Consider the following 26097-nt stretch of genomic DNA (forward strand, 5'->3'; position numbering starts at 1 on the left):
ACACTGTCCTGGGCATGCCATTCATTTAAACTCGATTAATCCTCACCTAGACTCTTTTCATTGTCTACACGAGCCAGGATTCAGATCCAGACAGTGGGTTTATCACCTCGGGGCCATAGCTGTGGACATCCTAAAGTGAGAAAGAAGATTTGACTCCCCCCCCTGCCCATTCTTATCTGTCTTTATTAAAGTACTTGTATCAGTTCCTTTTTCATCTTTAAGTCAATGTCTTTCCCCATCATCCTTTCGCTGTGCACCTGTCTTCCTCATCTTGGAAGATGAGGTTGTCAGTGTCCTGCCACTTCACCTGCCTTCCCTCTCACATTAGGGTTGATGTTGTGTTGGGTTTGTTTATATTTGCCTCCTGTCCTGTATTCTCTGCCATATGCTTTGTCCATAGATTGACTCTAAAAATCGAAAACAGCTGGAGACATTGATACAATTATCACTCTTCCTCCAGAGATCAGCTTCCCAAACCCTGGATCGATCAGGGAAGTTGGTCCAATAACAGATTCAAATGGGCTCTCTTTTGTACTCCATCCATCGCTTGCAATCATGCCATGTTTTAGTCTGTTTCATGGTTAGCTCATGACCTTATTTTGCAGGATTTTGTTTTTCATTTTTCCCCTCCACTGAAATTTCTCATTGCCTTTCTTTTTTCCTTCATACTTTATCTGTCTTTATCATATCTTTTTTTTTTTATGCTTTCCCTTTTTTTATACCACCTGTTCTGTTGAGCCCTTCCCTAGTTTTTTTGTTTTTGTTTTTATTTTTTATTTTTCTGGTCCTCTCAGGAAGATATCTGTTCCTGCACCAAGCTGTACTGCTTCCTCTACACACCTGCTCCCTGCACGTCATCCTGGGCTCCCCTTCCTTTCTTTCCTGAGTTGGAGCCTCCTAAGAAAAGCTACATGGGAAGTAAACTGTCTGAAAGTGTCTGAATGTTATACTCACACTGAGGGCACATTTCCAGGTTGAAGGTTGTTTTCCTTCAGAATTTTAAAGATTTTAGAGCTTTCCATGTTGCGATGAGAAGTCTGATGCTGGGTCCTTTGTAAATTTTCTGTTTTCTGATTTTCTTTCCTGGCAGATTTTAGGAATTTTTTTTCATCCTTAGTGTTCAGGCATTACATGAGGATGCTCTGCATTCATTCACCCTTCTGGGCACGTAATGAACTCCTGTAGTCTGAAGCCTTGTCTTTTAGATCTGAGAGACTCTAATGTATTTGATTTTGTTTGAATCCCCAAGTTTTTCCATTCTGCATTTCTGAGCCCCCCCTATTTATTTATCTTAAACCATCCAGCTGGTTAGGTCAAGGTACTTCTAGCTTTCTTCTCATATTTCCATATTTCTTTGTCTTCTTGCTACTTATTCTAGATCATATTGGCTTCATCTTCCAGCCCATTTAGAAAAATATTTATAGAAAACATTTTGGCACTAGTATTTTTAATTCCTAAGAGAGAGCTTTTTCTTATTCTCTGATTGTTCCTTTTTCTGAACTGATTTTTGTTTTACAGCTGTTAATATACTGAGGGGTGGAATATTAATTGGCACTTCTTATTGGTTTCTTCGCTCTAATCCAAGAGTTGTTTCTCTCTCCTCTAAAGTCAGTTTTTGCATTTGTTCGCCTGGATGGATCTTTCTTTTCATGTTGCTCGTTTCCTCACGTGCTTGTTCCTCCGGCTTTGAGAAAAGTCTGGCGCCTCGGCTGCTGTGAGTTTCTTCAATCAGACAGACGCAGAAAGATCGAATCCGGCCAAGGTCAGACACAGAGGACGGGCACCGTGGGGAGCCTCAGCCCTCTGGATCCCGATCTGCTCTTCTCTGCAAGCCTGCTTCTCCGTAGCTGGGTGTTACTGTCTTCTCTACATGGCTCACCACCCCCCCTCACCTGTAAAAGGGCCTAGATCCTTCACGTCTGGATAGCTGCCCTCTGGCTTCCGGACGTCTTCGAGGTTCTGGGACTGTCTGTCAGTTACTCTCTTCTGCTGCCCCTGACTGCGCTGATTATACGGTGCTTCTCAGACCGAGAAGACTGATTTAGGGTTTGGAAAAACAGACAACAGATGCAGAGCATCCACCCCAGCACTTTTTACCTAGTAGGCCTTCGGGGCCTGTTTTCCAAAAATTTGATTGGTTTTAGGCAGATTTTGAGGCCCAGACGCATCCACTTTGCTGACCATTGGTCAGAACAGTGGCATTTTCTGCTCATAGTAGGTGTGGGAGGAGGGTGGCATCGTTGTGTCAATGAGAGGACAAGCAATTTGATCCTCAGAGCCTTAGAAACAGCAGTTCCAAAGGAAAAAATTGCAAATACATCAGCTTTTCTGTCACCTTCCCCTTTTGCAATTCAACAGTTTTCTTTTTCCATTTTTAAAAGGGCAAAGATAATATTAGGGCAGGTGAAGAACTGTAACAAATGGCCCCAAAGGTGCTGGCTCAGGCACAATAGAAGCTTAATTCTTATGCATAAATCATCCCAGTGGGTGTCCCTGGCTGGTGGACAACTATCCTCCATGCAGTGATGCAGGGACCCAGCTTCCCCATCTCGAGGCTCTGCCATCGTCTAGGGCTTTGTCACCATTTGTACCAAGCTGGAGGGCTGACAGAGAGAGCAGCTCAGCCTCCCAAAGCCCTGGCACACATCACTTTGCTCACATCCATTTAGTGAGACCTCAGTCACGTGGCCACACCTAACTGCAAGGCAGATGGGAAATGAAGCCTGGCTGTGTGTCAGGGAAGAGTGGAACGTGGGTTTGGTGGGACAGTTAGCAGTCTCCACCTGAGCAGGTGTTGTGAGCCGTCCCGGAGAGATCTGCTGGAGCCCCACCCATCCGTCCCGCATCGCATGCCTATGATGTGCCAGGCACCGTGCTAGGTGCTGGGAATCCAAGAAGGAGTAAGACATGTTTCTCACTCTGCAAAGTGCAGCAGAAGAGGCCGAGGGTAGTCAGAGCATCAGTGAGATGCAGCGTGCTCTGTGCAATACCAGGGGAAAGCAGTTGGCCCAGCTTCTTTGCACAGGAGGGAGACTTATTTCTGCTCGTTGTTGCTGGTGGCGTCAGTGGACGCCTGGCTTTCTGATCCCAGTCTACTCTCTTGTGTATTTTTCAACTTAGGCTATTGAATACTGAGATGTAGGAGCTGGAAGCAACCCTGGAGATTGTCTGGTATCTTGTCTACCCCACAATTTAAGGATGGGGACAGTAAGACCCACAAAGGAGGCGTGGCCTGCCTGAAGTCACACAGCTGGCCGGTGACAGACCCAGTGCACAGCCAGCACTCTTTCCACACAGGTGCAGACCCTCATTTTTTCCTCCTTTTCTCAAATTTCCTTTCTGACTGGTGTCAGATTTGCCGTTTCTGGCTGCCCTAACAGGAAGTCAGCTTGAGTTCCGTGGTTGTCGGGACGCGCAACTCAATCCTGGGCTGGTTACTCCTCCCTGCCAGGTGTCCTTTGTCAAAGGCAAGGCCTACAGTGTCAACTTCCAGGGCCCCCACCACCCCCAGGAAAGACCCTTCTTCTCAGGACAGGAGACCCTCCAACTGGGGATGCCAGGAGGGGCCCCTTTGTAGCCACCAGCTGCCTGAGGAACAGCGCCCCCTAGAGGGACTCCTAAGGCCCCCGGCTCTTCCACCTGCCTAGGGAAGAATTCAAGGGGGGTTGTGAGTCCAAATAATGTGGAAAATTAGGAAAATGTGGAATAAACAGTAACCATTGGTATTTTAGTTCATTTTACCCTCATCTTCTGCTGCTGAGAATTTTCTCCTCTGAATGTTCTGACTTGCAAAGAGGAAACAGCAAAATCACTTAAAGGAAATTCACACCAGTCTTCCAGCTTCAGGAAGTTTCTCAAATCACGCAGGGTCCAAGGTGGAAGCACTTCCTGGGAGATCTTAGACATTCCTTGATGGTTTTCATTTATCCAGCCAAGTCTTTCTGGAAGCATAAAGTTGTGCTAATTACAAGGAGTGGGGACGGGTCAGTCCTTGCCCGCAGCGCGAGTCTCAGTCTCTGCACGCAGTGTGAGTTGAATGTCATTAGGTGCCGCCTGTGAGGATGGCAGGACGTGGTTGAGGACAGAGGAAGAGCCAGGGGCCAGAGGTGCCGAAGGGTGAGGCCTGTTTCAGGGTGGTGGAGCCCACCCAGCCTGAGCCCAGGGCAATGGAGGGCTTCCCCACTGGAATGGAGGCTTGGGTGTCCTGTTGGATGGAGGGCACAGAACCTGCCTTGTGCACAGGGCTGCACTGAGGAGTGAGTGGCAGACCTGGACAGGCAGAGGGCACAGTGCCCGGTACACGGTAAGTACTCAATCCTTATTCACTGCTATTGTATATAACAAGGAGGTTAAGGGCCCCAAGGAGAGAATAGTTCCAGAGGACAGATGGTGCTGGATTTCTGGGTACTCTCAGAATAAGCAGCAGGAAAAAACGGGAAATGCAAGCCTTTAAAAGCGGTGGACCCACCTGGCCCAAATCCCCATTATACGGACAGGCAAACAGAGGCTCGTGGAGGGAAAATCAGGCCCATTTATGTGCAGTGAGACAAGGCAGACAATACTGCATGTGGTTTATAAATGCTTTTTGATTCCTTTTTTTTTTTTTTGCCTTCTTTATTTTTTTTAAGAGCGTATTTCCCCCAGCCTTTTATCTTCAATGATCGTTTATTGATTCTCTCTTTTATTTTCTAACATAATGTTTAAGATGGGTAGGACGCCATCCAAGGAATAGCTCCAGAAGACGTGTGCTTAGCAGAGAAATGAGCACGAGCTGCCGTCTGGCTCGGTGGGAGGACTTCTGACTGGCACTAACAAGAGCGATTGCTCGTGGGAGGTGGTGATGCCTGCAGCCTGGAGATGCTCCAACAGAAATCTGGGCAGCCATGCAGGGAAATTATTAGAAAGGGATTGGGTGTTCAGTGAGTGGTCAGATGGGGAGAATCTTAATGTTCCCGTCCCCCCATGAGAGCCAGGGGCAGGGGGTTCTGCTCACATGTTCAGACCTCCTTCTGCAAATGTTTTCTGAGCATCTTCTGGGCACCACGCCCCAGGTTGATGGTAGGAGAGATGTCGGGGAGCCAGTGTGCTGGGACTGAGTCAGGAAGTATAAATTATGCAAAAGTCGAATGTAGGAATTAATCCGATAGATCTGGGCTCATGACAGTGTGAAGATTGATGCCTTTGGGTCCTCTCAGTGCCTTCGTGGACAAATCACTTACCTTCAGTGATCCACAACTTCCTCTTCTGGAAAGTAGGTACTTGCACATTCATTCAAAACAATTTATTGAGTCTTTGCGGTATGCTTGACATTGTTCTTGGCACTGGGACTCCAGTGGAGTACAAGCCTGCTGTCACCTGGCTTATCTTCAAAGTGAGGAGGAGAAATGGAAAGATAATATACTTTCAAGTAGTGATCAGTACTTTGAGGGAAAATAAAGTAAGCAGGTGGATAGAGAAGAGTGAGGACAGGGTAGCCAGGAAGACTTCTGATGGCAAGATATCTGAGCAAAACCTGAATGCTGTGAGAGAGCAAGTCAGCAGAAAAGTTTGGGCAAAGTATATTCTGATAGAGGAAACAGCAAGTGCAAAGGCCCTGGGGTGGTGGTTTCAAACAAGGTTGAGTGTGCTAGTGTAGTTGGTACAAGAATGGCTGAGCAGGAGAGCAGGAGGAATTTGGACAGGTCGGCAGGAGCTGCATCATGTATATTTTGGGGAGGATGACACCTTATAGCAAAATCCATTAAAAAATTTTTCCCCCATTAGTTTTGGACAAATATTGGATCACAACTGTAACTCTGACTTTTCTCTGCATGTCAATAGCAGTTGCTATTTCCAGCCAGGACGCAAACACCCTTGGAGAGGCCCACATGCAGAGATGGGATTTTTATATCTCAGTAGATAGTAAAACCCACCCAGCTGTCTGGTTGTGTCAAAAAAAAAAAAAATCACATTAAAATGCAAATGCTCCTGAGAAAGTGAAATGTTGATGGGTGCAGCCCTCCAAAGAAAAATATTCATGAAATACGGGCTGTTGAACCACAGCTAGCTGGCCGAGCTGTTTGCTCAGCAAGACCTGAGCACGGAGAAATCTTAATTATAAGCACTCTTCGGTGCTGCGCCCTTCGGAAACCCTGGGATCTCCCCAGGGGCACTTAGAAATGGGGACATGCAAGTGCTGGATAATCATGAGATGTGTGGGGGAGCCCCCTTCTTAAAAAGACTTTCTGGCCACATCCCTTTCATATTCCAGTTAAACTTCGCAGCTTGGACCGAGGGGGCATCATTTCAGCTTCTTCTGTTTCTTGTCTGGTCAAGATCTTCAAGCTGGGTTTCCTTAAAAGGATTGCCCTTTCCTTTGTGGGTTTGGGACAGAAAAGGAACGTATGTTTTCTCAGTAAATAGTCTTCATTTGCAGCCTTGAACCATAACGAGTGGCAGTGAGGAGAGAGGGAGGGATGTGTGCTGGGCGCGGGGGGGATGTTCTCATTTAATCCGTGTAACAGTCATCAGGGAGGTTTTATCGTTGCATTTTGTACCCAAGGAAACTGAGGCTCAGAGGTGAAAGAAGGAAGGGAAGTTTGTGGTCCTTTGCAGGGGAAGCAATATAACCAGGCACTTGGGAGTGTAGGCTTGCGACCAGATGTGTGGGTCGAGACTGGCTCTCTCACACCTACCAGTTGTGGCACCTGCCTTGGGTTGCCCCTTCCCCTCGCTGCCCCGACGTTGCTCACTTATGAAATGTGATGCTAGCTCTTCCCCCTCTTCGGCTGTGGCGAGGATTACAATTGTCTGTGGATAGAAAGTGCTCCAAACACTGCTTGGCCCCTGGAAATCTAGTGCTCAGTAACCCCCGGGCTCCACTGACTCCTCTCAGTGGGTCCAGGACCCTTCGGCTAACAGGCTGTGAGAGACGATGGCTTAGCTAAGTGGGAATGTCTGTGTGAGGGGCAACCAGACCCAGTGCCCAGAGTTCCTGCCAGATCCCTGGACCTGTGAGGATGAAGGTCCACAATTCCAGAAGGAGCACCCTCCCCACACTCTCAGTGACACACATCGGACACAGATCACAGATGCAGCCATCGTGGTCCATGGATATCCCGCTCACACGGGTCTCATCTGATTGCACAGTGGATTCTGACTCTCACTTTACAGATGAGAAAGTCGATGTTCATCATCTTTGTTGTTCCCCCAGAAGGCTCAGTCTGCCGGTTTACCTGTCAGATTCTGCTAGAAGCACTTGCTGTGCTTGAAGAAGAAAAACCTTTTCCTTAGGGATCGCAAACAGAAGCCTCTTTCAGCCAGTGTTATCTATTGGTGCATAACAAGCTGACCCAAAACTTAGTGGTTTGAAACAAAAGTTGTTATCTCTCAAGGCTCTGTGGGTGGACTGGGCTCGCTGGGCCGTTCCCACCTGGGGGGCTCTCCTGTGTTGGAGTCACGTGCCTTTGACGGCTCCTCCACTCGGACATTTGACACCTGGGCTGGTAGTTGGCACAGAGGGGCTGTTAGGCCCCTCCCTCCTCACTCCTCTCCGGGAGACAGGCTGGGGCTTCTCAGCAGGCACCCCTAGGGTAGCTGGACTTCTTACAGGGCACCTGGCTTTCCTCCGAGTGGATTATTCCAAGGGCCAGGAAGTGGAAGCCATCAGTCTCTTAAGGCTAGACCTAGGAACCGGCGCCAGGTCACTGCCGTGGTGTGCTGTCACCCAAGGGGAGGGAACACAGACGCCCGCCTCTCTAGTGGAGAGAGTGTCAGAGAATTTGTGGTCATCTGGAATCCACCACGGCAGGGAGGAGGGCTGCGGCAGGGGCCGTGGGGTCTGACGGCTCACTTCCATGGAACCAGGGTCCTGCCAGTTCTCTAAGAATAGATCTGGGGCCTTGCCTGACACCCCTGGAGACAGGCCGCTTGGCCTGGGTGGTCAGGACCTGCCTCTTTGGGGAGCTGGGAAGTCAGTCTGGCAGACAGACTGAGGCCCAGTAAGCAGGTGTCACTGGGGTCTGTGGGACATTGAGCAGTGGGGAACGCACCATAAGATGGGTAGTGCTAAGAGCAGGGAGGGGAGAGGGAGATGGGCATGGGCGGGACTCAGGAAGGCCGGCAGCCTGACCCTCAAGCCTCAGGAGCACAGCTTCGGCCACCAGGTCAGTTCTGGAGCAGAACACTCCAGAGGATGTGCCTGAAGGATGGAGACAGACGTGAAAGTCAGTGGCCCAGAGCCGGGGTGGCCAAGCGGGCTCCTCATACAGGAACTGGAAGCCTGCCCTTGGCCAGAGGCCTGGTCCTGAGAAGTGCACCACAGGTACATGCCTGCCAGGCCCTGTATCAGCCCTGAAATACAGAGTCTGAAGTGACTGGGAGCCAGAGACCTGAGACTCGGGCCCTGAGAGGCGGTGGCCTTGGGTCCTGATTGCTCCAGAGAACCGGGCTGGGTAGGGTCTGCAGAGGGGTATCCAGTCTGGCAACCCTGCAGGGCCTGACTGTAGACCCCTGCTCCTCGGGACTCCAGCCCCGTCTGAGGACACTGGGCAGAATATTCCACAAGCTCTAGTCCATTCTGAAGCCCCTTGTAACCAAGGACTGACCCCTTAGCATCTGGCCCTCTCCCAGCCCCACAGAGTGATGTACGCTTCAGCAGACCGTTATGGAAGGCAAAGGCCTGGTGAGCTGACAGAAGCGTTTGTGAAATAATTGATGACTCTAAGCACTACTGCTTTAAAACTAAGTTAAACTTACAGGAAATTTGCAGAAATAGTACAGAGAGTTCCCCTCACTCAGCTTCCCCTCACGCTCACATCTTGCAGGGCTAGAGTGCAGTGAGCAGACCCAGGCAGTGAAAATCTTATGCTGCTACTGATTAAACCTCAGGCCTTACTCAGCATCACCAGGTTTTCCACGAGGGTCCTCATCCCATTCCAGCATCCCGCTGGGACCCCAGATCACTTCAGTTGCCCTGGTTTCTTAGTCCCCTCCAGTCTGTAGCAGTTCCTTGGTCTCTCCTTGTCTTTCATGATCCTGGCACTTTGAAAAAGTAAAAAAAGTTCTTTTGGAGCCCTCAATTTGGGTTTGTCTGGTGTTACGTCAGGGTTGGACCGAGGTTGTACATTTGGGCAAGAATCCCACAGAGGCGATGTGTCCTGCTCGGGGCCTCGTACCCGGGGTCCATGGTGTCCTTGTCTCATCACTGGTGACGTTGACCTTGGTCACTTGGTTAAGGTGGCATCGGCCAGGCTTCTCCACTGTCAAGTTCCTATCTTTCCTTTCTAATTAATAGATGTCTTGTCGGAGGCGCTTTACCTGAGAGATCATGTAAATTCTGTTTCTCCTTGACCTTTCACCCAGCAACTCTGGCACCTGTTCACGGATCTTTTCTACGGCAGTTACTACTGTGATGTTTGTCTAGTGGTAACTTCCTATTTCCCTCTTTCTACATTTATTACTTGGAATTCTGCTGTAAGAAAGAATTGTCTCTTCTCCCCATTTATTCATATATGTGATTATTTGTATCAGTACAGACTCCTGGGTATTTGTATTATTCTGTGAGTTATAATCTGATACTGTGATTATCTGTTTTCTTGCTCGGGTTGTTCCAGCCTTGACCTGATATTAAGAGCACCTTCAGCTTTACAAGTGTAAAACTTGTGCTTTTGACCAGCCTCCATCATTTTTTCTTTTTTTGAGCACTTCCTTTCTTTTTCAAATCACAAGATGCTCAAAGCTCATCTTGTATTTTCCCTTCCCCAACTCTGCAATCAACCGTTCTTTCACGTGGTCCTGGTTCCTTTCACTGGAGAATGGTGTATAGAAACCAAGATCTGGGGGTTGGGTGTGCTCATTGTCACTGGGGCGTCTTTGCTTTTAGACCCTCTCAGGGACACAGTGGGAATTACATGGATATGCACTGATACACACAGTGTGAACTCATCTACCTTTCTGTATCCACCTACCTGTATGTGTTTTAAAAAACGTAAGTCTGTACTGATATCTTTAATTCCACTTCAACAGCACAAGATTCATTTAACCTTCTCTCCTTCTCTTATTTGTAATTTCTTTTTCCAGCAGTGAGAAACCCAGTTCTCATTAGCTCAGATATATTTATTTAACTCCAGTATAGAGTAGTTTCAGAATTGCTCACCCACATCCCTGTGAGAAACACCTTTCTAAGTGATGACAGCATTTGTGTACTGACTTTTCATCTTCAGTTCTTACACTATTCATTAAAAGTCACTATGTTAATTCTCTTCTTTGTCACCTCCTGTTATTTATTTGTAATAGTTTGGTCCAAATGCAGAGTGTTTACATTCTGTTTGGGATTTCCCTCACATCTTGGTGGTTTTTAGTTGCTTTTTTATGTGTATATGAAGGGCATGTGAAACATTACAGTGCTTCTCCGTCAGATCTGTACCAGGAGATACATTCAGACCCATGTCGCTGCCTCCTCGTTCCTGCCAGCCTGATCCCATCCCGCCCTCTCTCCACCCCTTTTCTTGCTCACCTCCTATAGGCAGCCAGTCTCTTATTTCTAATTTAATCTTCCTGTCCTGCTTTTGTACAGATGAGCAGGTTGTACATTTTATAGCCCCTTTCTTTCATGAATTGTAGCATTCCCTAAGTGCTGTTCACTCTTTGATTTCCTAACTCAGTCCCCCTGGAATGATCTCCAAATTAGTTCATATCACTCTTCGCCCTCCTCCTTTACAGCTGGATAGTACTCCCCTGTGTGGCTGTCCCAGAGTCATTCAGCCCCTCTCCTGTGCCTGGGCATTTAGGCTGCTTGTCATATTTTTGCGTTTTCAAATGATGCTTCAGTGAATAAACCTGCCTGTGTATTTTTGTAGTGCTGGGGTTATTTTCAGAGCAATGTCCAAAGAAATAAGCTTGCCAGCTTGGCGGTGCACCTGTGGTTCTGCTAGGTGTTGCCAGCTTTCTTCCAGTAAGCTTTGCCGTCAACTGTTGGAAAATATTTGTTTCTTGAAAGTCAAGGTTTGTGTCCATTGTGAGTCAATTACTAATGAGGACTGGAGATGGGGGTGATGTGTTTAAAGTGACACAGCTCCCTGGGGGCCAAGCTGAAACTCCAGTCCAGCTCAGCAGAGGCCCAGCCTCTTTCCCGACATCCTGCTGCTCCTGGGAACTGGAGGTGGGGTCTTCTGGCAAGTGGGGTCCACAGCCAGGTGGGGGTGCATGACCCAGCGGAAGCAGCAGGCAGGCAGATGTGATGTTGCTGGAGGACCACACCTGTGCCTCGTTTCCGCCGCTGAGTTTAAGCAGTCTTGCCACAGTGCTGCCTAATGATGTGTTCCTCGGGGGAGCCTAGGCTAATATAATTAATCTTTCTCATAACTGAAACATGTACTCTCATCTGAGCAATAGAAATACTGATTAATTTACCACTGTGTTAGTACAGGGAGCTGTTTTTTTCTCTTCTTATCAGTACTGAAACTTTTCTTACTCCACACACAGTAAAGTAGCCTCCCTTTCATCAGACTTCAAAGTGGGACAGAAAACAAGCACGTCTGTCAAGGGTCCCCCTCCCTTGTCATCTGGGCCCACACTCTCCTTGGTCATGTGGACAAGCTGAGCCTGGGGAGGGTTCCCCAGGCTCTTCCCCAGGTAGGAGCAGGCAGGAGGCCTGTTCCTGTCTGTGCAGTGCTCACTCTAAGTGCAGATGGTGTCGCCATTTGTAGACGGCGGACAGGAGAAGGAAGATGCCTGGAGCAGGAGGGGTGACCTTGCTGACTTGGCCTCAGGGCTGATGACCACTCACTCTCCCCACCATGTGTCTCTGCCCCGTCAGCCCCAGCCAGCCCCTACTTGGAGAGTCGGGAAAGATGGCCTGCTCATTTGACACAGATTCTCCTCATCACCTGTCTCTTTAGACTGAGGTCCAGCCAGGCGGGCTGGGCTGGACTGTCCCCATCACCCATTCAGCTGTGTCCCTGACTTTTCCTCCCTTAACCAGGAAGCTTGACTTCCCCAGGCTCCCTCGAGGTCCATCTTTTCATTCATTCACTTGCCTTCTCCATACACTGAGCACCATTGGTTCTCCAGGCCAGGTGTGGGGCTGGGGGACATGGAGATGAATGAGACCCAGCCCTGCACCCCACCAAGAATTCAGTTTAGTGGGGAAAGGACCCAGACAGAGGGATGCTTACAGAATAGGGCTGGAGATGCTCAGACACGGCCTGCAGTGGGCCTCCTGACATTAAGAAGGGGTCCTCAGAGATGCTGCCAGGTGAGCTGAGCGTGGAAAGATGAGGGGCAGTTGTCCAATCCAGGAGGAGACAGTGAGCAGGTGCGCTGTGCTTAGAGAACACAGCGGGAGTTGGGGGTGGGGCTGCAGGACTGGAGTGAGGGGGCATGAGAAGGAGGCGGGAGGTGGGCGGTACATCGGCTGCCAGTTTCCATCCTGACCCAGTTTTTGATGAGCTCTTTATTTTATTCACTGCTGTACCCCTAGGACCTCCGACCATGCCTGGCACGTGGTAGGCGGTCAGTAACTATTCGGAGGCTCTATTCCTTATTCCTCAGTGGGGACCAGCACTACTGTCTGTCTGTGCTGCCGCTACTGCGACCTAGTATTCCAGAGTAGGGCTTGGCATACAGTAGGTGCTCAGTAGATGTTTGTCGAGTGGCTGGCTGCTGGCTGACAATACAGCTGGCCCATACCTTGTACTCACTGATTCGCAGCTATGATTGCTGTCATCATGGGTAGCTGGCGGGGTGGTTACCAGTCACATCATGACAGGTCTCTTGTGCAAAGCTGGATCTAACAATAGCTGGGCAGTTAATAAGGGACAGCACTCTACTTGTTAACAGTAATAATAAGAATAATAATAAGCTTTCTTTGAGCCGATTAAACGCTTTATGGATGCTCTCTCTCCAGTGGCTCTTGGGAACTCCTGGGGTAAATTCACAGGCATGTTTGGGCTGCCATCTCCCTCCAGCAGCATCTAACGAAACCTAGGCCCTTCTGTGGCCACCTGGGCTGGGCGTGGGCACCTGGGGAGGAGCTTGTCCTTCGGAGAACTCTTGCGCAGCCTCGGCTGCGTGTCTGTCACCGGGAGAAAGGCTCCCAGGGGATCTCCCGAGGCCTCGGAAGGTGAGGATCTCTATGGAATGTTGTCAGAACTCAAGGCCACCTGGTCCAGACAATTCATCTTGGAGAGCAAGTTACCAGCTTTGACTTACTGGCGTCTGATCTCAGGAGTTAAATGGGTTTTTTAATTTATTATGAAGTACCTCGTGTATAAATAGTGTATGTGTATGGTTAAGAAAATAAATATGAAGTGAACTTCCATGTACTCGTTGTAGCTTCTGAATAAACTCTGAAACTCTTTTGAGTGGTTTACGAGAGCCCCTATTCTGGCCCCTTCTTCCTCCGCGGCCGCATCTCTCACCACACTCAGCGTGAAGCCTCGCCACCCAGACTCGCCGCGTGCAGCCATCCACACGTTCACTTTTTCTCTGCACCTGTCAGTCTCCGAACACCTAGTCCTCTCCTAACTTTGGTTGAGTTCGTCCTGCTAGTCTTTCAGGTCTCAGCTTAGCCCCCACTTCCTCCCCTACCTGGAATGTTCCAGGGAAGATCCCCTGCCTGCTCTCCCAGGCACGTCTGGCCCGCCTTCCCCGAGCTCCCCTGGTGCCCTGGGCTCACTCACATCGTCACAGTGGTGTTTGTGTCTCCCCGCCCTGGGCCACGAGATGCTAGAGGCCCAGAGGCCTCGTCTTCCCCTGGCAGGCGCACGTTGCTCTGTGTGGGGCTGCTTGGGGAATACTCGTTAGGAACCTGGGCCTCGGGTTCCCTCGGGACGCTGTGTTTTAAGTGACCGCTGAGCTCTCGTCTCCTTAATGCTCCAGCAACATCCACTGGATTTGTCACCCAGCGTCTCTGAATTTCCAGACAGGGGCTTGTCTTATTTACAAATAGGATCAGAATGAATCTTCCGCACCCCACAATATCGAAATGTTCTGGAGATGGAGAAACATTCGGAAGGACGGTTGAGCCAGAGCCACTCCAGAGAAGGCAGTCAGCGAGCGACTCACGGAAAGAATTTGGATGAAATAGTCCCTCCCCTCCTTGTCTTGAATGTGTAGAACCTTTCAGCACAGGGAGCACAGATTTAGTCCCAAGACCGGCGTTATTTTGAAAAACAAGTTTCTGCTAGAATTAAAGGGTCCTGGAGCCAACTCCGTTCAGCCCGAATAGCTCTGCTGTAACAGAAAGGCTGCCAGAACCTTTGTCATCTGTCGTTCTCGCATGCAGCCACGCCCCTTTCCCAGCAAGAATTCTGCCACCCCCCAATCTCCGCCGTCCCCAGCAGAGAGAAACTGCTGTCACAGAGGTGGCCACTTGCATGCTGGCATCAAATGCTTTGCTCTTGTCACCTGGGTGGTGAGATGCTCCCAGGCTTGTAGGAAAACAGAAGCACGTGGAGTCTTCATGGTTTTATTTATGTCCATGTGTGTTTCTGAAGATAAAAGTAGAAGAATGTAATCAACTGCATTACAGAAAATTTCTGAATATTCTCCTCCAGGCATTTTTTTTGCCCTGTTCTAGTGAGGTTTTAAAACTATTATTTGCAATCCTAGGTAAAGCTGAATTGTAATATTCTGTGTTTTTTCCCTTTAATAGCCTGGGCATCTTCCTTCAGGCCACCTGGTCATTTCATCGTCATTTCTGACTGCTGTGTGGTGTTCCAGGGGGTCGTGCTCCTGCGGTTTCTTTCATTCCCTCTTGTTATCCCTGAGGGGCTGTTGAAGGAAATCGGTGACTCTTAGTAAACAGTTCTGAGAACTTGGTGTAGAGAGGGAGACTCTGCGGGTGAGCCGAGGGGGCAGAGGGCACCCTGCCTAGGTCCCTAGGGCTGCATGCCCTGGCAAGGTCCCTGGCTATAGACCTAGAAATCTTAGCTGAACTTTGTGGTACTTTGTAGAAAAGATGGAGAAACGTGGGCAGGGGGAGAAGGCAAACAATAGAAGGCGAACAACTCCTAGTGCTTGGTAAGGAGTTTGCATTAACCTGGAAACCTAGTCACAAATTGGGAAGTGAGTCACGCAGACAACAGCACGGAGGGTGTGCACATCGTTTGTGGATGATCTGACGTTGGAGAATGACCGTGTAGGAGGAAGGGACCATCTCAGAGCTGGGGTGACCTCAGGAGGTGGCACTGTGGGCAGACATCAGCCCGCTGACATGGAACGCAGTCCAAATACTCGGTCCTGTCTTTGGGTTCACAACACTCACTTCCCTCTAACAAGAAGGAGTCAATGTGGCTCCGCAGCATCATGAATCCACAGCACAGTGAGGTGGACCCAAGGCCAGTGTGGTTCTGGGTGGCATTAATGGGTGTGCTGCCTCAGCATGGGGGAGGAGACAGTCCGGCCCCATCTGGGCTGGGAAAAGCTTTCCTGGAATAATGTTTTTCATGTAAATGCTGTGATTTTAGGATGGGCCTTTCCAGGAGAAGGATTATGATTCGGTGGGGGGGCTATATGGACATGTAGGGAACAGGGGGTGCCTAGCGGGGGAAAAGGAGGCTCATGGGGCTATGAGAATAAGCCTCAATCATCATCAGCCTTGTTATCATGTAATCATAGTAGTGGCCAGCCCTTGAGCTAGGCAATCCACAACCATTATATTTAATCCTACAAGCTAAGCATCGCCCCCACTTTACAGATAAGGAAACTGAGTCTGAGAGAGGTGAGGTGGCTTGCCCAAGTCACACAGCGAGTGTAACCACACCACCGACATTGGATGTCAGATGTGTTTGAGGCCAGAGTCATCATTTCTTCCCACTGAATATCAATTTTTCAAGAACTGAAGTGTTGCCTTGCAGAAGATGACAAGGACTTACTTCTGCTGGTCCCTGGCTGTGGGAGTAGTTCCAGGGGATGCAAGCTACAAGAATATTTTGTTCTAAAGGAAAGAAGAACTTTCCTGACTGGTCTGTCAGCAGGTGGAATAAGCCGTCCGGACTGGTGGGAAGTTCCAGAATGACAAGAAGGATTGAAGAGGAGGCTCGGTGAGCAGTAGGGTTCTTCTGGGGGAATTCAAAGGTCAAATGAGGAAGCAAACAAAATAAACATGAATGTCTCTTCTGTACGAGTAAAGGACCTGTGATTGTAAGCAGCAGGTGTGGCAACGAAGCAAGCTCTGACTGCCTTAAGCAAAAGCACACTGCAGGGATGTGGGGTTCAGGGGGTGGAAGGAAGTGGCGAACAAAGCAGAAGAAGGGCAGAAGTCAGGCTGGCTCCAGGCACCCAGGTGGCGGCAGCTAAGAGGCTCTCATCCAGTGCCGTGGCCGTGATGATCAGCGTCTAGAGTTACCCTGCCCTCTGTCACCTCACCTAAGACTCAGGGCTGACCTGGATCCAAGCCCATCTCCTTGATGCCCTGATTGACAGCATCCATTAGGAGGTTTTTTCCAGCGGGAACTTGAGACACTGATGCTGAAAAAGGCTCAGACCCGGGGCATGGGCGCTGGGCAGTGACCTGGGTGCCCGGTAGCCTTGAGCCGCTGCGACTCCAGGAGCCACGCTGAGCCCTGACTTCTGTCCAAGGCTCTGCCCACCTGTCCTGCAACCACTAACCCAGGCCACACCCAGCACTCTGTACCCATAGGGCTAATTTTCCAAGACATCCATCCCAATAGGCAAACTATTAAAAACTCTCAAGCGTGTTTATTGGAAGCAGCCCAGCCGAGGACCAGTTTGCTGAGAACCATGTTCAAAACCGAGTTGTCCATCACCTTGGCACTCTAGGGATGCTCCGTCCTTGCAGAAAGGGTGGCCCTCTTCCTGGTTACCCAGCACAGGGCTCCTCCTGGCATTTAGCATTGCACGCCATCTCCCTAGTTTTTAGAACCCTGTAGTTCTTTTTTAAAAGTAGTTTTAATAAATTATTAATTTATTTTTATTGTCAGCACCATTTATTAAGTATTCAGTTGTAATAATTATTTATTAATTGATGTATTAATTATTGGATGGAGAACAGAAGCTTATTTAGAAAATATAAGGTATAAAGAAAAGGCGCCCATGCACCTACCACCCTGGCTTGAGAAGTATCACCAGTACTTCAGGGGTTCCCGGAGTGCCCCCACCCCGGCCCACCCACTCCCCTCCCCACTTAGTAGTAACCGCTCCCCTGACTTTGGGGTTTCTTGTTCTCTTGCTCTTTTGTAGTTTGATCACATTTCTATCTCTCAACAACATATTGTTAGGTTTTTCCCCATTTCTAAGCTTCATACAGATGGAAACATCCTTCATGTCCTCCTTGGCGGCCTGCTTTTTCATGCAATGTATTAGCGATTCATTCACGCGTTATTGTCCCCTTTCACACTGTGCAGAATTGCAGTGTATGAATATATGACAGCAGATCCAGGCCACCCTGGGTGGACATTCATGTTGTTTCCAGCATGTCGCCGACACTGACATTGCCGTCCGTCCGCATTCTTGGCTGCAGACCTCAGGACGCCAACATAGGTGCATCCAGGTGTGTGCCCACGGGCGGGATAGCAGGTCACCAGGGTCTGGGTATGTTCATCTTCGTAAGTTGATATCATCCTGTTTTCCAAAGTGGCAGCAACCAAGTAGTGCTCCTGCGGCTGGTGTATGAGTCCCTGTTGCTCCGCAGCCTTTGTCAGTGTTGAGTGATTTCTTCGAGTTTTTTTAGCTCTTGCCAGTCAGATGGCTGGTGGGCAGTAACTCGTGCTTTAGTGGCCGTTTCTCTGATTCCTGACGTTTAGCTTCTTTATGGCTGTTTTCTCTTTCGAGAAGTGCCTGGACATGGCTTTTGCCCAGTTTTCTTTTTTTCTGGGGGTGGGGGGGTAGGTAATTATGTTTCTTTATTTATTTATGTCTGTATTATTTTTTTTAATGGAGGTACTGGGGATTGAACCCAGGACCTTGCGCATGCTAAGCACACGCTCTACCAATGAGTTACACCTTTCCCCTGCCCAGTTTTCTTTATTGTTCATTATTTTCTTACTGCCTTGACACTAACATAATATGTATGATATATACATATAGCGTATATAACATATATATGATAGACACACAATACGTATGTATATATACATACACACACACACACATATATATATATTCCAGCTTGTGGCTTAACTCTTTACTTTTTTATGACATTCTTTGAAAACAGAGGCATTGAATTTAGTGTTGTTGAATTTATTAATATGTTCCTTTATAGTTTGAACTTTTATGTCTTACTAAGGTATCCTCTACCCCAAGGTCATAAAGATATTCCCTATGTTGTCTTATAAAAGTCCTTAAGTTTTCCCTTTCACAATTGTCTGGAATCCATCTGGAATTGTGAAACACTGGTTTGATTTCATTTATTTTTCCATATGGATACTCAGTTATTTCAGCTGTTTCTCCAAAGGCCCGTTTCCCCCAGGGATCAGCGGTGTCCATGTATGTGTAGCTCCAGTCTGTTCTTTTGGCCTAATAGTCTGAAGCTTAACTGCCGAACCTGTGTAATAATTCATGATGTCTTAGGCAAGCTCTCCCATCTTATTCTTCTTCAGTAAATAACTTGGCTATTACCATCCCTTTGCACTTCGATACACATTTTAGAATCAGCTTATCCAGTAGCACCAAAAACCCTGCGGAAACGTTGGCTGCGATAAATCTACGTAGATCACCTTAGGAAAAACTCCTGTTCTCTGGATAGTGACTCTCACGCTCCTTGAAGCTGGTCTGTCTTTCTTTTTACGTAGGTGTACCCTTATGTCTGTTAGTAAACTTTTCTAATTTTCCTTATAAAGGTTTTACACATTTGTGTTCAATTTCTAGATAATTTATATTTCAGATATTATTCCAAGTGCTGTCTTTTTAAAATCAGCATCTTTATTGAGAGAGAATCCACAAAGCACAAAATTCACCTATTCCAAGCATACAATTCAGTGGTTTTTGTATATGCAGAGTTGGGTAACCATCACCAATATCTACATTTAGAACATTTTTATCATTCCCCCAAAGAGACATCTTTCCCATAGCAGTTACTCCCACTGCCCCCTACTCCCAGCTCCTGGCAAGGAGGAATGAGTGGGTGAGTGAATGAATTTATGACTGTGCAGTGGGCTTCCTGTAAGACATCGCCCAAGCCAGCTTTTGCTTTTTGTTTTATTTTGGTTTTATTTTCCCCTCCCATCCCTTTTACTGCCCTAAAGCTGGTCTCCAGCCTCTTTCATTCTCCTCCACTGCGCCTTACCCTCTACTCTCTTGGCCAGCTAACTTTTTCCAAAGAAAACAATGTTCAAGGTTCTCTCCTAGGAAGCCCTCAGTCGCTCCCTTGGGAAGCCAGTTGCAACTCCCAACACTGTTCCTCTGGGGAAATTCAGGCTGATGACTCAAGCATCTTGGAAACAAACTTGTGGGATGCGTCTCTTTTGTGAGTCGGAGGAGGCCTCTTCTGGGCTCTTGATTTGCTGCAGAGTTCTCAGAAAGTAAACACAGTCGACCTGATTATTCTTCTCCGCTTCCTCCTGAGTCAGAGCTATCTCGGGTTAACTCAGGGAAGAGGCTAAATTAAGCCTTGAAACCAAGCAGCCTCCGTGACAGGCACTTTGTTTTGCTTGAGTGACTGTGATGATGGGTCTTTGATTTTTAAGAGCAGCACTAATTGCATCTCTTTAGGCCGACCTTGGTGATCTCTTCCTTGCCCTGCAGAGACAGGGGGCTGCTAGATCCCTCCGCGGTCCCCACTCATTCATTCAGCATGCTTATCCGAAGTGCCTGGTCCCTGTCAAGCTCTGTGCTTGGAGGTGGAGATTCAAAAGCTCGCCTTCTCAAGGCTTGGAGTCTAGCTGAGGAGACTGCAAGGAACAAGAGACCCATTAAAGAGTTAACCGGGTAGATGTCTGGCCAAGGCAGAAAAGGGAATGGGTTTCTAAAGCACCTGTGCCTTCTTGTGACTTCATGCAAGGGCTTGGCCATGAAATCACCAAAATAAAAGAGGGGACCAATCTAGTAGTCGCAGACAAGCAAGCGGAGACAATCACTTTCACATGCAGATTCTCCTCCGGGGTGTAGGTAGCCAGGAGGAAACGGCACACATATAAATTCTACATCAAAAGAAAGCATTTTGGACAAATATTGAACTCTAGTTAATACATGCATGCTGCAGTATTTCAGGGGACGTGTAATAATATTTGCAGTGTATGGGATACTGTTCACAGTGAGGATGACTGAGTCATAGCTATGCACAACACCAGAGAATCTCACCAACATCACACTGGGGAAAAAAAAAACAGACTCAGAAGAAGACATACTATGTGATTCTATTTCTACAAAATTCATGAACAGACAAAATGCACCTAGAATGTTAAAAGTTAGGGTAATGGTTTTTCAACGAGAAGGAAGAAAGGATTGTGAGTGAGGTAGGGAGCCAGAGACCTCCTGGAGACTGGAAGGTTCTGTTTCTTGATCTTGGTGATAGCTAAGCAGATGCAAAAACTTATCAAGCTGTCTACTTAAAGTGTGCATTTTTCTGTATGTGTATTATACATCATTTAAAAACTGCACTAGGAAGAAAAAAGGAAGAAAACCAAACAGAGCTAACTAACAGCTTTGCCTAGCTGAGCTTTGCAGGTAGGAGCCCACTCTAAGCCTATCAAGTAAACCAAAGTTGTGAAGGGCATGAAACTTCCCTCTAAGACGTTTGTTTGTTCATTTGTGCACACATTCCTGTTGCATCAACTCCCCTAGTCCTCACTGCCTGTTTCTCCTTCACACAGATGTCTATCCACACGCACTGTGTTCCCAATCCAGACTTGATCTGCAAGGCATGACCTGGCCCTTACAGGGATCAATGTGCCCAGAGGAAGAGGCATGCAGATGCTTCCCCTTGCAGCAACACTCCTCCCTTTCCTGGATTCCTTTCTGGGACTCTTCCCACGTATTTGTCCTGAGATATCCTTTGACCCCTGAATTAGTTAGTCAGGGTTCTCCAGGGCAACAGAACCAATGATAGATAGATAGATAGATAGATAGATAGATAGATAGATAGATAGATAATTTATGATAAGAAATTGGCTCATGTCATATGGAGGCTGGCAAGTCTTGGGATCTGCAGGGTGAGTCAGCAAACAGGAGACTCAGGAGAGTTGATGGTTTCCTTTCAATATAAAGACCAGTAGGGTCAAGACCCAAGAAGAGTCAATGTTTCAGTTTGAATTCGAGAGCAGGGAAAAGCTGATGTCCCAGCTTAAAGGCAGGCAGGCAGGAGGAATTCCCTCTTACTCAGCCCTTTTCTTCTATTCTGGCCTTCAACTGATTAGATGAGGCCCACCCAACTGGGGAGGGCAATCTGCTTCACCTGGTCTACCAATTCGAATGTTAATCTCACCCAGAAACATCCTCACAGACACACCCAGAATCCTGTTTGACAAGGGTCTGAGCACCTTATGATTCAGTCGAGTTGACATATAAAATTAACTGTCACACTCTGGAGTATGAAAAGCCTTCCAGCCCTAACAGCAGAGCTCTCTAATGGAAGAGCTGCAGCTGGGGGCCCTGGCCTGGTCCGTGTCACATCCCATCAAGTAGACAGGCTGTAGCCACCTCACATACATTGGTCATTCCTTCCATATTGTTTGGATTAGTAATCAGTGGAAAAGAAGGCTTCAGCTGCCTGCCAGGCCCCCTGGATGGCCATGTTTATCACCTTAAGGAGTAAAAAGAAACGATTTCAATTATTGCAAAATACATCATATGTACAAAAGAATCTCTGAAACAGTTGAAAGGGTAAGGATAAAAATGAACCCATGAGTACTCCCCACCCAGCTTAACAAACGGAAAATAACCAGTACGTTGAAGGCCTTTCTTGCTCCTCCCAGTGGCTCCTCAGTCTGTCCTTCCCTATAAGATGCCCCTCTCCTGAATTTCATGTTCATCATTCTCTTGCCTTTCATAAGTATATGTCTCTAAACAATGTATTGGTTTGGTTTTGCCTGTTTTGAGCCTTCATGAATTGATGCATGCTGTCAATATTCTCTGCAACATGCTTTTTTACTCTATATGAGGGGTTAGGGTCTCATCCACATTGTCACGTGTAGTCTCAGTGCATTCATTTCCCTGCTGTACAGTATTTTCTCATGTGGATGGGACCATCGTAGGGGCCATCTCCACGTGTCTGTCTGTCCTACTCTTGGTGAACATCTGGGTTGCTTCCAGTCCTCTGCTGTCACAAACAAAGCTCAAAGGAGCATTCCTGTCCCCTCCAGGTGCAGAGATGCAGGGATTTCTCTAGGATGGACACCTTGGAGATCAGATGCTCAGCCCAATTCTAGAAGAGATGTCTCTTTGCTTTTGTAGGGAATGTCAAGGAACTTTGCAGAATGATTATACCAATTTATGCTCCTGCTGGAGGTGATGCAGGTTTCTTATGATGCTCTCCCCACCCCGCATCCTCTCTGGTCTCAGTAAATCGCCTCCCCTGGGTTCAGTTCACCCTGCTCACGGTGTGATTGTGATGCCCTCCTACCCACTGTGTGTACGTGCAGGACAGCACTTTTCTAGGGCAGGATCCAGCACGTGAACGTGTGTCAAATCCCTGCTGCCGCGGGAGAGCCCATGTGTTTGGTTTGACTACTGTGCAGCTGTCTCCATTTCTGCTTCAAGGAAAAGATCTAAAACAAGCTCAGTAGAGTGAGTGGTGCCCAGGCTGGACTCCTGGGCTAATCTCTTTATACCAATGTCAGGACATTCATCCTTGAAATTGATCAGTCATGCTCTGCCATTTCTCCACGGCCAAGAGCAGTGTGTCCCAAGATTGGCTCCATGGGTGATTTTTCACTCCCAATCGAGATCGAGTCCCCAGGCATGAAATCACTGCCCAACTTGATCTGCCCGGCTGTGGAGAGGATGCTTATAAACCATCATCTTTTGTGCCTCTTTCCAATTACAGGTTAGCCTGGGGAGGAAGATAAAGACATTTGCAACCAAGATGGTAATCACGAGTGGAAATGATGAGGACAGAGGAGGCCAAGAAAAAGAGAGTAAAGAGGAGAGTGTCTTGGCGATGCTGGGGATTATTGGGACCATTCTGAACCTAATCGTCATCATATTTGTATACATATACACCACTCTCTGAATGGCCTCGGGATGGCCGAAGGACAGGAGTCCTGCTTGTCGGCAGATCAGTGACTGGACGCTGTACCAACAAGCGACCTTGACCTACATACTCCGCTCAGTCAAATGCACCTTCAAACTTGATAAAGGGTCACCAAAATAAACCGATCCTGCTACACAAGGAGCAGACACTAAAGCACAATGAATCCAACAAAACTCATTCACCCAGCAAGGAACTCAACGTCGCTGGTAGGGGGCCCGAAAGAACGCCTGGAAGACCAGCCTTTGACGCCATCGGGGAGCGGATGGGTGCAGAGATTCGTTATCCCAGATCGCTGACACATGTCACGTATTCAAAGAGAGGAACAAAGTGGATGCAGCTCACCATGTCTCCCAGGACACGCGTTTCCTCCTAATCCGATGAGCTGTTTAGTACAAAAAACCACAGGGACAATCCTTTGACAAGCATCCCATTCATCAAAAGTGTCTGACTATTTGATACCGGGGAGATAACTTATTTTTCTTTTTTCATTGGCTTGACGTGTGTATCTGTTCATATCAAGGTTTATAAATATATATTTTTAATAAATGTGCTCTATTTTTTAGCATGAACCAAATACTTGGGGAGGCACCCCCGGATCCATAGAGCTTTCCTTGGTTTTACCTGCTTAAACCCCTAGACTGCAGACGAACGTTGTGAAATCACTCTCGTCCTGATTCGCTCCTCTTGAATCCTTTACCTCCTCTCTCCTTGCTCTTTTCGGTCTGGAGGATGTTTTTCTGTAATATACCAGCCAGGATCTTGGTTGGTGCATGTTTCAAGATTGTCCATTGAGCGGCTTTTTGTTGTTATACCGGAGATACCAAACGATCGTGGGCATGTGGACCTTGGATGCACTGTATCCTTACTAAGAATGATGCATGAACAAGGGCTGAGAGATAGATCAGCTTTAAAAAATTTTTACAAGGACTACCGTGGAGGAAGAGCGCAGCTACCTTTGTAGATCAACTGTAGGATGGAGTATTCTTAACAGCAACATTATTATTTCATTCTTGTGATCATTTGTTGAGCAGATTTGATTTTAATGGCCGCATACCGTGAGAGATGAGAACAGGGGGGAAGCTCAGCATTAGGTGCCTAGTTCCATCCTTAGCAAGCCACTTGGGATCCTTTCCAAAGTAGGTGGGGTGCAAATGGCACAAGGACTCCCCACTGTAAGAGCTCACCTGGGTGTTTCAGGCTATGAGAACACCCCTGTGACAGGTGACTTTTCAAGGTCACTAGAAGGGGACGCAATGATCACCCTCAAAGACTGCTGTGTTTCTTAAAGCTCCTGGTTTATACTCACCTGCTACTTCCTCTCTGGCAGGGACAGTTCAATAAATCTGAATTTGCCCTGTGCTCCTGGCTCCCTGAGACGGGCCTTTGACTGGCTGCAGTGGCGTGGCCTTAGAAAGAGGGTTAGAATTCCTTCTGCCAGCGCCAGCCTTGCCTGTGGGCCAAAGAAGCAGCAGTCTTCTTAGTTGGATTCAAAGGTTGCCCAGGATGTCTCTCCTGCCAGATCTCTCCCTCCTGATGTTGTGGTGTCTGAAATTCCACCATTAGAGAGTCATTTCTTGGGCTCTTCTAAGGGACCAGGCTCTTTTATGCAGTAAATGCCCTGAGAACCTGGCTCTCATCAGGTGTCTTCCCCACCAGAAGGAAGGAGGCTGATGTGCATTCAGGGCACACTGTGTGCCAGACACTCTATTCTTTAAGTCATTGAATTCTCATGGTAAGTGAGATAGGGAGTTTTTGCCCTACATTGTAGAAGAGAAAGGAGGGCTTAGAGAGATCCAGAAACTTTCCTGTGGTCAGGTGGCTACTAGTGGTGAGTCAAGATGCAAACCCCCGATCTCTCTGATTCTCTGGCCTAGTGAGGGTTGGTAAATGCTGGGGAAAGAGGAGGTGGAGAGGTGAGGACGGTCCAGGAGAGGGCCCTTGGGGGTCAGATACAAATCCACGGCTTTGCTGGCCTCTGCACACCTTCCTACCCTCCCTCTTAAGAAATGAACAATCCCTGGGAACTCCTTGCACACGGGCAGGAGGCCATAGACATGAGGACGAGGCACAGGAAGGAGACTGGTTAGGAATGTAATGGACTGTCGGGTGAGGGGGCTGTCTCACAGCTTCTGTGTGGTTCTAGAAAGATTGTATGAAAATTCTGAACAATGAACAAACAATAAAGGTGCGATGGAAAAAAAATATTGATATCCTTTCTTCCCCCCCAGTCTTCTGGTGTTTTAAAACTTCTGCGTCCTTTGTTTACCTAAACATATTTTTACTTTATTAAACACACGCACACGTACAAAACTGAATGTGACTCTGTTAAACTGAAACTGTTTTGTTTGGACGGTAGAAGCCCCAGTGATTTTTCAAGTGTACTAATTTGAAATTTATTGAGGGGAAAAACTGCCTTTCCGATCCTCTCAACAGCTCCCTGATGGTTCATATAGGTTGTCCTAATCCACAGCCTGGAAATAAAGCTGCCCGTTCTATGACTGCCAACCAAAGTGGCAGTGCTCCCTCCCACAGAGAGAGTCTTATTTCTGTTCTAATTTAACACAGCCTGCAAGCCCGCACTGGGCAAACTCATGGCTTCCCCCAGAATCCTAAGGCATCTTTGAGGGCACATGGAAGGAATAGGCTGCCCATGACCCTGGGTCTTCAGAGTCCAAGTGCACCCAGCCCAGCCTTGGCACCAAGAGCAATACCCAAAACAACACGAGGGCTGGGTACTTCCCACCCATCCTGCAGGGCCCTCACAACAACCCCATGAGATGCATGTGCCTCTCCGCATCTTACAAGATGAGGAGGAAAGGCTCAAAAAGACTCATTGACTTTTCCAAGGTCGCGCAGCTGGAAACCAGCAGAATCAGACCTTCTGGCTCCGTGTCCGTGTGCCGCCCACACCTTGTGTGGTCCAGGCTGTGGGTCTGAGCTCTGTCGAAGCCGTCTGGCTAGTTCAG

The 26097-nt window shown here is 48.0% G+C and overlaps 1 protein-coding gene across 2 annotated transcripts in view; it reads left to right on the forward strand.

Annotated features, from left to right (window-relative positions):
- Positions 1 to 25320, forward strand: part of TUNAR (TCL1 upstream neural differentiation-associated RNA) — a 45582-nt gene extending 20262 nt beyond the window's left edge. For both annotated transcript variants that reach the window (XM_064486411.1, XM_064486412.1), the window contains exon 2: positions 22925 to 25320. In XM_064486411.1, the coding sequence (XP_064342481.1) occupies positions 22925 to 23110 (186 nt within the window). In that variant the 3' untranslated portion in view covers positions 23111 to 25320. The remainder of the gene's footprint in view (positions 1 to 22924) is intronic.
- The last annotated feature ends 777 nt before the right edge of the window (positions 25321 to 26097 follow it).

This window comes from Camelus dromedarius, chromosome 5 (assembly GCF_036321535.1).
Source record: "Camelus dromedarius isolate mCamDro1 chromosome 5, mCamDro1.pat, whole genome shotgun sequence".
Lineage (NCBI taxonomy): Eukaryota > Metazoa > Chordata > Mammalia > Artiodactyla > Camelidae > Camelus > Camelus dromedarius.